The 15,093-nt window shown below is 33.6% G+C and overlaps 2 protein-coding genes and 1 non-coding gene across 5 annotated transcripts in view; 2 read left to right on the top strand and 1 right to left on the bottom strand.

Moving 5' to 3' along the window:
• The window catches only part of LOC130440525 (uncharacterized), a 35,510-nt gene extending 29,674 nt beyond the window's left edge, over window positions 1–5,836 (top strand). For all 3 annotated transcript variants that reach the window (XM_056773756.1, XM_056773758.1, XM_056773757.1), the window contains 7 exons: window positions 458–613; window positions 669–842; window positions 3,362–3,517; window positions 3,591–3,773; window positions 5,155–5,275; window positions 5,396–5,488; window positions 5,539–5,836. In XM_056773756.1, coding sequence (XP_056629734.1) covers window positions 458–613; window positions 669–842; window positions 3,362–3,517; window positions 3,591–3,773; window positions 5,155–5,275; window positions 5,396–5,488; window positions 5,539–5,740 — 1,085 coding nt within the window. In that variant the 3' untranslated portion in view covers window positions 5,741–5,836. The remainder of the gene's footprint in view (window positions 1–457; window positions 614–668; window positions 843–3,361; window positions 3,518–3,590; window positions 3,774–5,154; window positions 5,276–5,395; window positions 5,489–5,538) is intronic.
• A 2,017-nt stretch (window positions 5,837–7,853) lies between these two features.
• LOC130440528 (uncharacterized) lies at window positions 7,854–15,072 on the top strand. The gene is made up of 6 exons (XM_056773762.1): window positions 7,854–8,208; window positions 10,832–11,046; window positions 11,128–11,246; window positions 11,685–11,806; window positions 12,711–12,849; window positions 13,520–15,072. Exons 1-6 carry the CDS (start codon window positions 8,002–8,004, stop codon window positions 13,816–13,818), a joined length of 1,101 nt encoding a protein of 366 aa, XP_056629740.1. The 5' UTR covers window positions 7,854–8,001; the 3' UTR covers window positions 13,819–15,072.
• On the bottom strand, window positions 12,432–12,504 carry Trnav-uac (transfer RNA valine (anticodon UAC)). Its single transcript has one exon. It is a non-coding gene; the product is annotated as a tRNA-Val (tRNA).
• Window positions 15,073–15,093: the final 21 nt, after the last annotated feature.

The following is a 15,093-nucleotide window of genomic DNA, read 5'->3' on the forward strand; positions in this document are numbered from 1 at the left end:
AATATTGAAATCACGATTTCAAAAAACCTATAATCAAATTGACGTTCGATAAAAATTCTAAAAACTGATTCATTCCCAAACGATGAATATATAAGTATCGGAAAGCTCGGAAATATATTAGAGTGAGTACACACAGATAGAAGACGTGCGTGGACTGGGTAGAAAAATATTTTAATGGTTGAAGAACCTTCGAGATTGTGATTAATTCCAAAGGATGATTCCAGCCTTTATTACAACCATGCAGGCACTAGAAGAAGAAGAAGAAGAAGAACACATTGGTGTTTAGTTTTGCCACAATCCCACTACGAAAACGCTAATAATCTAGCTGATAAATACTTCGTTCCAATTCATGTATAAATTTAAAAATGTTAGAGACGGTTATAATTTATTTGAGTGATCCATTCAAAGAAAAGATTTTTTATTGAGAAAAATATATAAATGAATTGTTATATTCTAGATAACGGAGCTAGTGATAATGGGTATATATCTTTCGAAAAACCTGTATACAATGGTAACTATATAGTCGAAAATGATTTGGCAACTATTAACTATGATGATATAACAGTCGATACTGATGAAGAAGACGATAATGTTATAGCTTCTATTGAAGAACGTTAGTACAAGATGCTTAATTACAACAAATAATCTAACAAAAATAATATTTTCAGCTTATGATGCTTATTTCAAGGTAACTTATGCCGACAAAACGGTAAAACCTGTACTTAAAATAAATCAAGCCAGTTCTGTACTTAGAGACTCCACCAATATCGCTGTTGTTTTTTGTGTTAAAATCAAAGATACTAACTTAGTAGCTAAGACAGTAACTAATTTCCAAGTTATAGGTGAGTACTCACGAGAAAAAGTTAAAATTGTTTTTAATCCAATTTGATATAAGAGTGGAAAGGAGGCTGGAAGATTATTTGATGGGTTTGAACGAACATCATCGTTCCAAAAAACCCACAAGAATATTCAAATGGCAAATGGAGAGGAATCGCTCATTATCTATTAAAGAGAGCCACTCTTTATTAGACCGGAAGACCTCCTAGTCGGAACTAGAAGGACTCACTCATGGAAGTTGTTCAGGATACCAAAAGAAGTTAGATTATGTTTTTATTCAGAATGTAGGGCAACATTTAATATTCAAGAACTGTTCTGAAAGTAGCAGGACTGGTTTTTTTGCTGAGCGAACTTAGAGGACTATCGAGAACGCGGAAAAAATCGGTTGCTCCTTTTGACGAAAGACTTCGTCATGGGGAATCGTAGAGCGTTTACTAGAGCGAAGATTTGCGATTGAATGTTGTGTCAAAGCATAGAGACTGATTAAGAACGTCCAAGGTGATGCTACTATAGCTAAATCTGGTGGTTTTGAGCGGCACAAATAGTTCCGAGAAGGTAGGGAAAGAGTAGGTTGTCGTGAGATCTTTTTGGCTCCTCCAGACGCGAAAGAGAAACATCACGACTCGGTAGAAGGGGTCTAACAGGCTGGGTATGAAGAGCATTCCTCTCCAGACGATCCTGGAGGCAATCGAAAACTGGAACACTCATTGAAAGCGATCAAATTTGGTGTAAAGCTTGGTAAAATGAGCAATGAAACTCAAGACATGATTAAGAATGTCCACGGTGATGCTACTATATCTAAATCGGGTTTTTTTGAGTGGTACAAACTGTTCGGAGAAGGTAGGGAAAGAATAGGTTGTCGAGGTGTCGTGAGTGTTGTCAGAGAAGCCAAAAACGAACCGGAAAGCGATTTTCTAGAATCTTTTTGGCTCCTCCAGACGTTTTTCTCCTTAGAAGGGGCCCAACAGGCTGGATCTGAAGAGCATTGCTGTCCAGACGATCCTGGAGGCAATCGAAAACTGGAACACTCATTGAAAGCGATCAAATTTGGTGTAAAGTTTGGTAAAATGAGCAATGAAACTCACGATATGATTAAGAACGTCCAAGGTGATGCTACTATAGCTAAATCGGGTTTTTTTGAGTGGTACAAACTGTTCGGAGAAGGTAGGGAAAGAATAGGTTGTCGAGGTGTCGTGAGTGTTGTTAGAGAAGCCAAAAACGAACCGGAAAGCGATTTTCTAGAATCTTTTTGGCTCCTCCAGACGTTTTTCTCCTTAGAAGGGTCTAACAGGCTGGATCTGAAGAGCATTGCTGTCCAGACGTTCCTGGAGGCAATCGAAAACTGGAACACTCATTGAAAGCGATCAAATTTGTTGTAAAATTTGGAAAAATGAGCAATAAGACTCAGGACATGATTAAGAACGTCCAAGGTGATGCTACTATAGCTAAATCGGGTTTTTTTGAGTGGTACAAACTGTTCGGAGAAGGTAGGGAAAGAATAGGTTGTCGAGGTGTCGTGAGTGTTGTTAGAGAAGCCAAAAACGAACCGGAAAGCGATTTTCTAGAATCTTTTTGGCTCCTCCAGACGTTTTTCTCCTTAGAAGGGTCTAACAGGCTGGATCTGAAGAGCATTGCTGTCCAGACGTTCCTGGAGGCAATCGAAAACTGGAACACTCATTGAAAGCGATCAAATTTGGTGTAAAGTTTGGTAAAATGAGCAATGAAACTCACGATATGATTAAGAACGTCCAAGGTGATGCTACTATAGCTAAATCGGGTTTTTTTGAGTGGTACAAACTGTTCGGAGAAGGTAGGGAAAGAATAGGTTGTCGAGGTGTCGTGAGTGTTGTCAGAGAAGCCAAAAACGAACCGGAAAGCGATTTTCTAGAATCTTTTTGGCTCCTCCAGACGTTTTTCTCCTTAGAAGGGGCCCAACAGGCTGGATCTGAAGAGCATTGCTGTCCAGACGTTCCTGGAGGCAATCGAAAACTGGAACACTCATTGAAAGCGATCAAATTTGGTGTAAAGTTTGGTAAAATGAGCAATGAAACTCACGATATGATTAAGAACGTCCAAGGTGATGCTACTATATCTAAATCGGGTTTTTTTGAGTGGTACAAACCGTTCCGAGAAGGTAGGGAAAGATTGGATATCCTTCGACCATCAAAACCAACGAAAATGTGTCGAAATGGCAATTTTTTTGAATATTGATCGTAGGATGAGTATCGGAAAGATTAGTGATAACTTGAGCATTCTTCGAACTCAAATTTTTGAGTTCGTGTCAAAAAAATTAGCTATTAGGAAAGAGGGCACGAAGCTGGTGCCGTGAGTGTTGTCAAAAACGATCTGCCGGGATCTTCTTGTCCCTGGCAAACTTTTTTCTCTTCCTGAGAATATAGAGGCTGCTGAAGAGCACGTTCCTGGAGGCATTCGAAAACTGAAACACTCATTTATTTTGTGTTTAGAACAAGTTATATTTTGATATTGATTGATTGATTGATGATCAAGACACTTTTAATTTTAGATAAAGACGATGGGGAAGCAAACGACGGTTCAATATATTTCCCAAAACCGGTGTACAATGGGGTCTATAATGCGAATAGCGACACATTAACAGAAGATGATATCATAATAATAACTCAACATCCTGATACAGATATGGAAGTGAAAATTTCGAACGGTAATTTTCCTTTAACTTCTTTCTATATATTCTACAAGAGATAGTAGACAAAATAATGAATTTTATATTTCAGAATACCAATACGAAAAATATTTCTCGGTTGAGTTAAAAAATAACCAAGTAAATATTAGTTTGAAGGAAAAATTACCGAAAGACGTGGTGGATCAGTTGGGTTATATAGCTTTGACTATAAAAGTTACATTAAAAAGCAATCAAAAGATATTCGCCGAAACCGTTTTGAATGTAGAAGTCCGAGGTAAGTCAATAAATAAATTTAGAGGAGAATTCGTTGAATCACCCTCCAATTAATACAATATCTTCGTGGTATAGTATTGGAAACGTAATTAGGTGGTTGACCAAGGGCTGTTGAGAAAATAGACCGATGACCTTTGTAAAACAGCTCAGGCGCTTTCGCGTGAACCTTTTGACAAATTAGGATCTGATCCTAATCAGCTAAGACTATGCTGGTGCTATTTCACGGCTTTTGGAGCCAAATGGAGGCTCTTGGCCTCTTAACAGACTTTACCTCAAGGTGGAGGTAATCTTGGGATCCGGAGTCGTTAACCCTTGAGCTTACGTTGCGGAGATTGAACCTGGTTTTGTCAGAGCTTCAGCATAGAAGTGATTGACCAAGGGCTTGAAATTACCGATGACCTTTGTAAAACAGCTGAGGCGCTTTCGCGTGAATCTTTTGACCAATTAGGATCTGATCCTAATCAGCTAAGACTATGCTGGTGCTATTTCACGGCTTTTGGAGCCAAATGGAGGCTCTTGGCCTCTTAACAGACTTTACCTCAAGGTGGAGGTAATCTTGGGATCCGGAGTCGTTAACCCTTGAGCTTACGTTGCGGAGATTGAACCTGGTTTTGTCAGAGCTTCAGCATAGAAGTGATTGACCAAGGGCTTGAAATTACCGATGACCTTTGTAAAACAGCTGAGGCGCTTTCGCGTGAATCTTTTGACCAATTAGGATCTGATCCTAATCAGCTAAGACTATGCTGGTGCTATTTCACGGCTTTTGGAGCCAAATGGAGGCTCTTGGCCTCTTAACAGACTTTACCTCAAGGTGGAGGTAATCTTGGGATCCGGAGTCGTTAACCCTTGAGCTTACGTTGCGGAGATTGAACCTGGTTTTGTCAGAGCTTCAGCATAGAAGTGATTGACCAAGGGCTTGAAATTACCGATGACCTTTGTAAAACAGCTGAGGCGCTTTCGCGTGAATCTTTTGACCAATTAGGATCTGATCCTAATCAGCTAAGACTATGCTGGTGCTATTTCACGGCTTTTGGAGCCAAATGGAGGCTCTTGGCCTCTTAACAGACTTTACCTCAAGGTGGAGGTAATCTTGGGATCCGGAGTCGTTAACCCTTGAGCTTACGTTGCGGAGATTGAACCTGGTTTTGTCAGAACAACCGGTAGAGCTTCAGCATAGAAACTGATGCTTCTTTGGAGGTAGTAGTGGATTCCGTGGGTCAACTCCCTCGGGGTCTTTGGAATTTCGCAGACTTCTTCTGATGATGCTTTACAATAATTCATCTTTTTAAGGGCGGCTGCTGGTTCCCTTCACCAGCGTCAGGGTCCAACGGCTTCTCGAGGGGTTTTGAAGATCTTATTTTAATTAATAAAAATTTTTTTAGGAAAAGCACGCGACAGCGTTGGATCGAATGATCAGAAATATATAATCGCCGTATCTGTATTATCGGTGGTGCTATTTTTAGTGATAATTGGAGTGATTGCAGCATATTTTTTCTTATTTAGGTGAGGAACTACTTAAAATTCTGTTTCTACTTTTCTTTATCGAAATATTTCGTCTATCCTTAATAAAAATTATTAAGAAAACATATCAAAAGGTCTAAGAAATTGTTGTTACGTTTATAGGAAATCCAAATACGAAAAAATGAGTGAAGATGAATACATAAATAGCAAAGTTAAATTTGACAAAAGTACGTTGAAGAGAGGATCTACTGATAGGTAAAAAACCGAAATTACACATTCTATGTTTAATTATTATTATGTTTTAGATCTAGGTCTTCGGCACTAGAAGAAAGACGTCCCACAGGATACGTTTTTGAGGGTAATGAACCCAGAGAATCCACCACTGAGGGTCCGGTTATGGAAAGAAAAAAATCCGTCGCTTTCGACGAACGAGTCGAAAAAATGCAACTAGGCGAAGTAAACGATGACGATATTGACAAAATTCCTAAACAAATAACAGAACTGTGAATATTATGGAAACTTAACGATGTTTTTTATCAAATTTTTATATATTTATTCTAGTTTTTTAATAGACAAAGTGTAATATAGAACGTTTAAATAAAATATGTTTTTTCTTTATTAAAAACATTCAAAACAGAACAACTGCTGGAAAGATCTCAATTAATTTTCGTCAACCTTGTATTTAATCGCTTCACCTCAATGGGAAATCTAAAAAATCAAAAGAATAATAAGAATTTACTTTATTATTTTTTATAATCAATGTTGGTAACTACAAAATTCTTTTTCTACGGAAGTCGTTCGTCAAAATTATTTTTAACTTTGTTTAAACAACATTGAATCATGAAAAATCAGTTCTAAACAAATTTGCCAGATGTTACTTTCAAATATACGAGGAGCAAATAATAAAATCTCGTCAATTAGATTAATGGAACCGCCAGACTTTGTATGGTGTAATATTTTTCTTATTTCCTACGAAGATGGTTCCAGAAGTACTTGATCCAACAAAGAAAACATAAAAATATCAATTTTCCACTTTTTATCTCCTTCCCCGCGACCTCCAATAAGTTCGATACTCTTTTTATAATAAGAAACGTCAAGCTCAAAGTAACCGTCACATATATACTTGTGGCAACCTTCTAAATAAATTAACATCGTACAGTTTGTCCTCACTCATCGTCTGGCTTCTCGAAGACCAGATCGCTATCGATGGACACACCTCCGAAAGATTTGGACACATCTGGAGTGGAGTTGAAGTAATCTGATTGAGTTTAGTACGGCATTGACCCAGGCTGCGGTTTTTTCAAAGAAGGCTGGCACTGAAGCTCAGGATTTGATCCTAAAATATCACCACCACCGCAAATTTACTAGTTGGGTATTGAGGTTGAAAAGCTATTAACTCCACAGCAGATTGTGATCCTTAACAAGGCCCAGACTCGTCCATCTTTGTAGCATTGCTTGCCTCCAAGCGTACCATGAGGATACAGATACAGAGTTGACTAGAAACTGGAATAGTTTAGAGCATAGAAGAAAATTCTTCGATCTAACTCAGTTTTACCGAACTACTTTGACCAGCGAGCAAAATTTGAAACAGAAAATAATCCGAGGAGGCTAAATCTGGCGAATAGGGTGCATGGGGTAGTAATTCAAACTTTAATTCGTTAATTTTCACCATTGCAATAACGGACGTGTGAGCTGGTGGTTGGAATGTGGTTGTTTCTAAGATAGTCAATGACGCCAAGTCCTTGCCTGCTTTGGAGACCGGCTCCACGGTCCATAATTAGTTTCCTCTGTAGAGCCCGATTTGGAACGACTTCAAATGGAGTTGCTTAACATCTAGAAAGACTAATAGTCAAAGGAAAAGTAAAACTGAATATAAAAATGACATATTTGTTAAACCAGATGACAAAAGAGTGATTTTAACTTGATTATTGCTTGATTCAAATGGAACTCGCAGATATAGAAACTGAATAATGAAGATGAAGGGTTTATATGACAGAAGCGGCTACGAATTATATAGAACCGTCGAAAATTATGATAATACATTAATAAACAACTCATTTGACCAGTTGAATACTTTACATAACTCAGGAATCACGTTGTTACAGTAGTATTATTCATTTGGGGTACGTAAATATGCTCTGCGCGCTCTTTTCATAACCTAAATCATAACGAATGAATAGCTTTTCGTACTAATCCTTTAGAACGATTCAAACTTAATAACAACGTGCTGAAATAGAGGCTAAACTACTCATACCCCAGGTGAAATTACTGCGGTAACTATTTTACGTTATTTGGTATCGAAAAGGTTCAATTTTTTCACCAAGATATGCATTTCCAATATAATCCCACCTAGAACAGTATCTGAAAGACTTATTGGACAAGCAAACGCGGTCCATGGACACACCGAGTTCGTCTGCAAACGTCTTTGGAGATGTATCAGCTTCCAAGTCACGCAGAAGTCCAAAGTAATAATAAAACGGTTATAAATGTAGTTGACATCGAAATTTATTATCCGATCCCGGTATATTCATCTTAAAAACCAATAAAAAGTAATTGGGCGCTCTATTTTCCAGCTAATACTCCATAAAAACGGAGATAAGATAAACGAAAGATAAACTCCATATCCCAGAGATTAACAACCAGCATTCAGTCGAGAAAAAAAAGCGCTGGTACAACTAACTAGTGTATTATTGTCCTTTTCAATTGCACCAATTGATTTAAATTACCTTTGATTGGTCAGTCATGTGCTAGATACCATATAGATCAGCATGGAACAGAAAATTAATACGGTGAAAAATTATTTCAAGAAAAAAAATATCGACGACGTAGAGGAAAGGGCTAAAGGCGGCGTACCGCAAATCGGATTCAGAATTTCGTTTTGTGAACACGACAAGGAATTGAAAGTGAAAGTTATCGGTGCTAGATTGTTACCAACGGACTATGGTAATATCAAACCCAGAGGGTACTTAGTTAAGGTAAGGTAATTAATTAATATTCAACAGTTATTAATCTTCAGAATAGTCTAGAAATAAAGAAATTTGATATGTATGAAGGTAAACTTTGAACACTTTTTATACGCACCCTGTATAAAATGAAAAATTTTTCAACATAGTTTCAAATACATTCGATCTTGCTAAAAGTAACCGAATAGAAACCATTTTCATATCTTTAAGGGTATAATCGTAAAAAAATAATTTATGAGGGTGAAATTTGTTACAAAAAAATTAATAACTCGAAAATTATGCATTTTTCGAAAAACGTTTTTAGACAAAATTATATTGAAATTTTACGTAGATTTCAAAAATGTATTAATATACATGGTATTCTATTTAAAAAAATAAAGAAATTTGATATGTATGAAGGTAAACTTTGAACACTTTTTATACGCACCCTGTATAAAATGAAAAATTTTTCAACATAGTTTCAAATACATTCGACCTTGCTAAAAGTAACCGAATAGAAACCATTTTCATATCTTTAAGGGTATAATCGTAAAAAAATAATTTATAAGGGTCTGCAACGGTCAAATTTTTTACGAAAAAATTAATAACTCGAAAATTATGCATTTTTCGAAAAACGTTTTTAGACAAAATTATATTGAAATTTTACGTAGATTTCAAAAATGTATTAATATACATGGTATTCTATTTAAAAAAATAAAGAAATTTGATATGTATGAAGGTAAACTTTGAACACTTTTTATACGCACCCTGTATAAAATGAAAAATTTTTCAACATAGTTTCAAATACATTCGACCTTGCTAAAATCAACCAAACCAAAACCATTTTCATATCTTTAAGGGTATAATCGTAAAAAAATAATTAATAAGGGTCTACGAGGGTGAAATTTTTTACAAAAAAATTAATAACTGGAAAATTATGCATTTTTCGAAAAACGTTTTTAGACAAAATTATATTGAAATTTCACGTAGATTTCAAAAATGTATTAATATATAGAGTGTTCTATTTAAAATAACAAAGTTACAGTCGACTTCCGGTATAATCGGAAGTCAGCCATCTTTGAAAATATTTTAGTTAAAAAGATCGTATGCGAAAACCCAAACGTAGAAATTTTCATGATTTTCCTATAAGTATATCGCCATATACAGTTTGTTTTAAGTCGTCGTGGGACACCCTGTATAATTTTATTATTAATAGATAAAGAAAAATGCGTAATCGATATTTTATATACTGTCTAAGATAAGATACTAAGTCTTATGATATAATGCAAACTCCACAAGAAATTACATCAAATATAATAAACAATAAAACAGTAAAACGTACGTGATAGGGGATAGTGAGGGAAATAATTTTTCAAAATATTGATATCACGAAATATTTTCACATGATCTTTACCCATTTTCAATTAATTCGATTCTGCTCTCTTTATATACCAAATATCATATTTTAAACAAAATTAAACGATACACAGTTGCCATATCTATTAATAAATATGATTGATGGCGATAATTTTTTGAAACCAAAAAAAATAATAGTTAGTAATAGAACAAAATGCGTTGGAAAAGGAGAGAAATATGATAAAAATGAAAGGAAAAATAATTTACGGGCGATATAAGGTCAGGAGGGGTAAGGGGATGAGTTTTTAAGGGTAAAAAACGGTTTATATTGATTTGTGGCAAAACTACAAGTCCTACGGGAAAAAAATAAATAGCAAAGTTGTAGATAATACGAAGAACTACAACTTTTATTTCAACACTTTTTTCACATAACCTCAAAATTTATGTGGAAAATTGAAAAAATCTATTTTTTCGTTTTTAATTTTTATCTATTACAAAAAACATTTTTTTTCTCGAAATGTTGTGAAAAGTTACCTTTTCACGTCCCATATACACTGTAATTTATTTGATTCGAAATATTTATTTTTTTACGATATTTTGATATAATATCGAAAAAACACCCTAATTTTCGAATTAAAATTCTCCCGTTAAAATATCACATTTTTTCAAAAAAACAACGAGATTTTTATTCGTCGAAATCTCTACTTTTTGATGGTGTGAAAAAATATCACCATCGCCATGGTAAACTTTCTCAGAAAAGGTAAAAAATAAAACAAAAAAATTCGCAACCGAATTTTTTTTTCAATCATTATGTACAATAGATATTTATCAAAATATTTTGCTATTTCTTAGGTAGTTTACCACGGTGAGTGGTTGCACAAAATTTCGTGGAAAAAAAATGTTTTTTGTAAAAGATAAAAATTAAAAACGAAAAACTTTTTTGCTCTGTTTTGTATAAAATAATTTTTTTAACATCCCTCGTAGTCTGCACTATCCATAATCCAATTTATGCACTTAATTATGTACATTGTTGGACTTAATCATTAATTATTGTATTGCGGATGTACCAAATTAATATTGTACGTGTTTAACAAAGTTAAACAGATGCTTCACATGCGGTGCGTTAATCCAATACATCACGTAAACGAATTTTTTCCAAAAATAAATCATAAAGTACCCCAAATCACTAATTTCAATGCCCCCTCAACAGTTCCCATCATTTTCACTGCTTTTTAATTAATTGTATCAAACGTTCTCCATTTTACGAAACAAATAATTCAATATGATATTTGGTTTTTAGATAACCGTATATCCAGGTAAACAAAAATTCGAAACAAAGACTGTGAAAGATTCGTGGCCCACTATTAACGAGGAATTTTCATGTACAATATTTCCAGTAAAGAAAATCGATGACTATTTCAAAGGACATTTCGTTTCTTTTACAATTTACGCTATTTTAGGAAAAGAAGAAGAGGAGCAAAGACAGAACGAGAAACCAAAAAGTATATTAAAAAGGTGAATTATATTTATATATTTTTCAATATCCCCTGTATATTCTTACAACTCCTATTCAAATCACGCCAACCATTTTTTTAGATATTTTTCATTTAGTGATGGGGAGGAATTTATTTCTTTACGTAATGGTAATTTTAGAAGGTCTGGATCTCAAAGAAGAAGTAGCTACAACAGTAGTATGAGTAACAGAAGGACTGTAGGTAAGTTTCTATCCAATATTTACAATAAATGAAATATTAATATCAACGTAATATTCAATTATTTTAGTCTAATTTTGGCACAAAATCCTCTTCCTGTACTACACAGCTGACTGATTGTCAGCGACTGCTACGTAATTCTGTTGGTAACCACATTTAATACCGATCACCGCGCTGTGGCGATCACGTTCCGTACTATACTATAAATCTGTACACACTAAATAAATCATTCTGATTTTAAAACTTTTTTGATAGAAAAACGTATAAAAAAATCTAAGAAGTAAAAAATTACAGATATCTTTACTTATTCCCTTCTAAAGGCTCTGTATTATTTAATATTATATCAAACTTTCTTAACCTACACTACCGCCATCTTCTAGTTAATAGCAGAACTAAATAAATAATTTTATATTCATATTTAAAGTGAATTATTATTTGTAGGAGCAGTTACTTACAATTTAGATAGAAAATTATTTACTCAAAAACTTAAAACTGATATGATAAGTACTCCGGATATTTGGAGAAATGTGACGGAAATTACCAGCGGTATTCAAACTCAACCGGTAAATATGAAAATTGTTTTTAATGTAGCCATATTTACATCATAATTTTCATATTATAATAGAAAATTTTAAACCACTTCTATCAATTTTCTTATCAACGGCAATTTGTTGTAAGTTGAGTGGGCGATTCTAGAATAATGCAACTTGATCCTGTCTACGTATTTACATAATACTCTGCATCCTTATATCGTTACACGTTTTACCATAAACAACCATTTAATGATTATGAATTATTGTGGGGAATAGGTCAAATTTAGAATATAAGAAATTATTCAAGGTCAAAATTCTAATGACGTTAACAAAGCAAAAAAGTCCGAATTTAGTGACCTTTGATTTGATAATTATGCAAACGGGAAATTCTATGAGATGAAATAAACTTATTTTTCATAAATATAGTGAATTTATGTTGTTTATAAATGAAGTTTAATTGATACATTGACCCGTACAAAATTATCTCATAAATTATTATTTATATTACCCAAAAAATGTCGGTCAATTTATACGAGACACGCTTAAAAGATGTCAGTTTTCGCAAAATGTAGGCATTTTACTTGTTTATGTGAATAATTTGGTATAAAATATACATAAATTGAAATTATTTATTGTGACTAAAATTTAAAAAAAGTGGTTCCGCCCGGGATCGAACCGGGGACCTTCTGCGTGTAAAGCAGACGTGATAACCGCTACACTACGGAACCATTGATATAATTTTCTCATAAAGTAAACAAAGATTTTCGTAAATTCCAATATTTTAATTTATCTTTATATCTTGAAATTATAATTTAACACTAAACAGTTTGTCCCCTTTTACTATTTATTGTTTTTCGAGGTTCTAAAAGGAGTATTCAATTTTCCAGTTAAGACGCATACATTTTAAGAAATAAGAAAATTATTTATTTTTCAGCGAGACGGAACTAAAGGCAGTATAGAATTAACCCTCCAATATGGCGTTAGTGAAGATGGTCGAAATGATGTAGTTGAAGTAACAGTTACCAAATTTAGATGCAGTTTACAAACAATGCAATTACATGAAACAATTGGAGGTATAATTTTCATATTGCTAGTTAAATTAGGGAAACAAATTCGCATGATAATACTTTACGTAAAGTTGCTTGTTTTAATTGCAATATAATCGTATTAAACTTACTCGACCTATACTTAATTATGATGGATTTGCATAATTATTTTTAGATATGAGAATATGTAGCTATAGTAAAAGCGGTAGATATAGCAGTAGTTCGTACATTATTTATTTTTATTTATTTATCCAATAATGCGCGCGCGCGTAATGGCAATTACATCAGGAAACATATAACGTCATTATGGTAGGGATCCAGCATAGCCAACATAAAATTTAATAGATATCTGATCTAATAAGAACGTTCTTTTGAACGATAATAAACAAATAAGTAATTAGGAGTGTTCGTTTGATATCAGGAAGAATAGTAAATAGATATTACAGATTATATTTAGTCGGCTATAATTTTATTACTATATAAATTATGTATTATTATAATTTAAAGAATGTTTTAGCTTCTTCTGTTATCAAATACAGTTTATCGCGATATTTATGTTCGGTTTTATCAATTTTGAATGTATTAGAGACTAAATCAAGGTCGTGAACGGTCCACAGTGAATTCCAGTGGCGTAGCATTTAGGTTAAATAAATATTTATCATGCCTACTTGAGTTTTTTGTTTTTTGTTTGTCGTAGGGCAACTCTACATCAAAATCACGGCATTCGAATACGAAGATCTTATACAAAAAATGAAAAGTGATAAATTCGAACCGACGATTAGTTTGAAATTAGAACCGAGCACGTCGACATTGAGAGCTACGGTCAATAAATATAATTTGAAGCAAGTGAAAATTTTGATAAGGTTGATGTCGAGAAATATAGTGGGAAAAAAAACCGTACTGGGTAAAATAGAAATCGATAGGAATAGTAGTTTTTGGAAAGAAATCGTCGCTTCACCATCGGTTGCTATCACAAAAATGGTTCATTTTGAATAGGATTTTTTATGTTTATAGATAGTTTTGATTATAAAAAAAATTTACACAAACGTCCTCATTAGAAGTAAATTTTTTCATGCAAAGAACTAACGAATTGCGATTAAACGATAGTTTTGCCCTACTTCCCCCTATCGACATCAAAATGTACGTATTTATTTTGCTTTTCCCCACTTTCTCCCACTATTTACCCCAAAATAAATGTAAATATAACAGAAATAATTTGACAGCACTCTAAGAATGGATTTTTTAAGTAAAAAATTACTTTTTATAATGAAAAAATGTTTTAAAAGTCAAAAAAACGAAGCTATACTGCTTTGCCCCACTTTTTTCTCAAAATAGGAGGCAATTTACTCCTATTAAGGAGCTAAAAATAATTTAAAATTGCCCTAAAAATGATTTTTCACATTAAAAATTAATATCTAACCTATCAACTTAAAAAAAATTGATCAAAAATCATAAAAACCGAGCTATTCTAATTTGCCCCACTTCCCCCTCGAATATAAGACATTCAACTCAAACCTTTTTTACGTTAAGAAAACGATGACGTCACTAGATAGAAGATTGCAGCGTTGTCATGCTGTATTATTTTCCTTAAATTGAATGTAAAAAGCTCTATGCTTCACAGACACGATTGTTATTGAATAACAAAACATCAAATCACAAAAATCTAAACATTATATAGATCTAGTAACAATAATAATTACGGTTTTTTATAAATTGAGAAAAAAAAATAAATACAAAACCATCACGTCACAAATATTGATTTGGCAACATCGTGAAGTGTCACCGACTTTCTTGACTCAATTTCTTTCCACCCCCCAAAACCCTCTGACAGTATCCTAACCAAGAAAACGCGGGATATCAAGCAAACATGACTGAGGCCAGACCATAGATCAATCCGTAAATTTGTGCTGCGGAAATAGCGCACCTAAATAGAGAAGACAGAAAGACTAATCTCACAACACATGCAAACTTCAATTCTCTACGATACATATACAATTCAAAATATCTTATTTTACATGAGAACAACGTGGTTTTAATTTAAATATAACTAAGAATCGAAACTAAAAATTTCGAATGTATTGAAATAATAATTTATCTAAATCAGCCAGATGATATCAGGACATTCTGTATTTCTCTCGAGGCTAACGGTTTGTGATTATAAGATAAATTTATATCTGTTATATTAGATTGTGAGAAATTATTTATTTTGTAATGTTGATTAGATAAATAAAGAATTTTAAAAAATGTTAAGTCGTGTTGAGTGTTTTGTTT

Source organism: Diorhabda sublineata, chromosome 2, assembly GCF_026230105.1.
Source record: "Diorhabda sublineata isolate icDioSubl1.1 chromosome 2, icDioSubl1.1, whole genome shotgun sequence".
NCBI lineage: Eukaryota > Metazoa > Arthropoda > Insecta > Coleoptera > Chrysomelidae > Diorhabda > Diorhabda sublineata.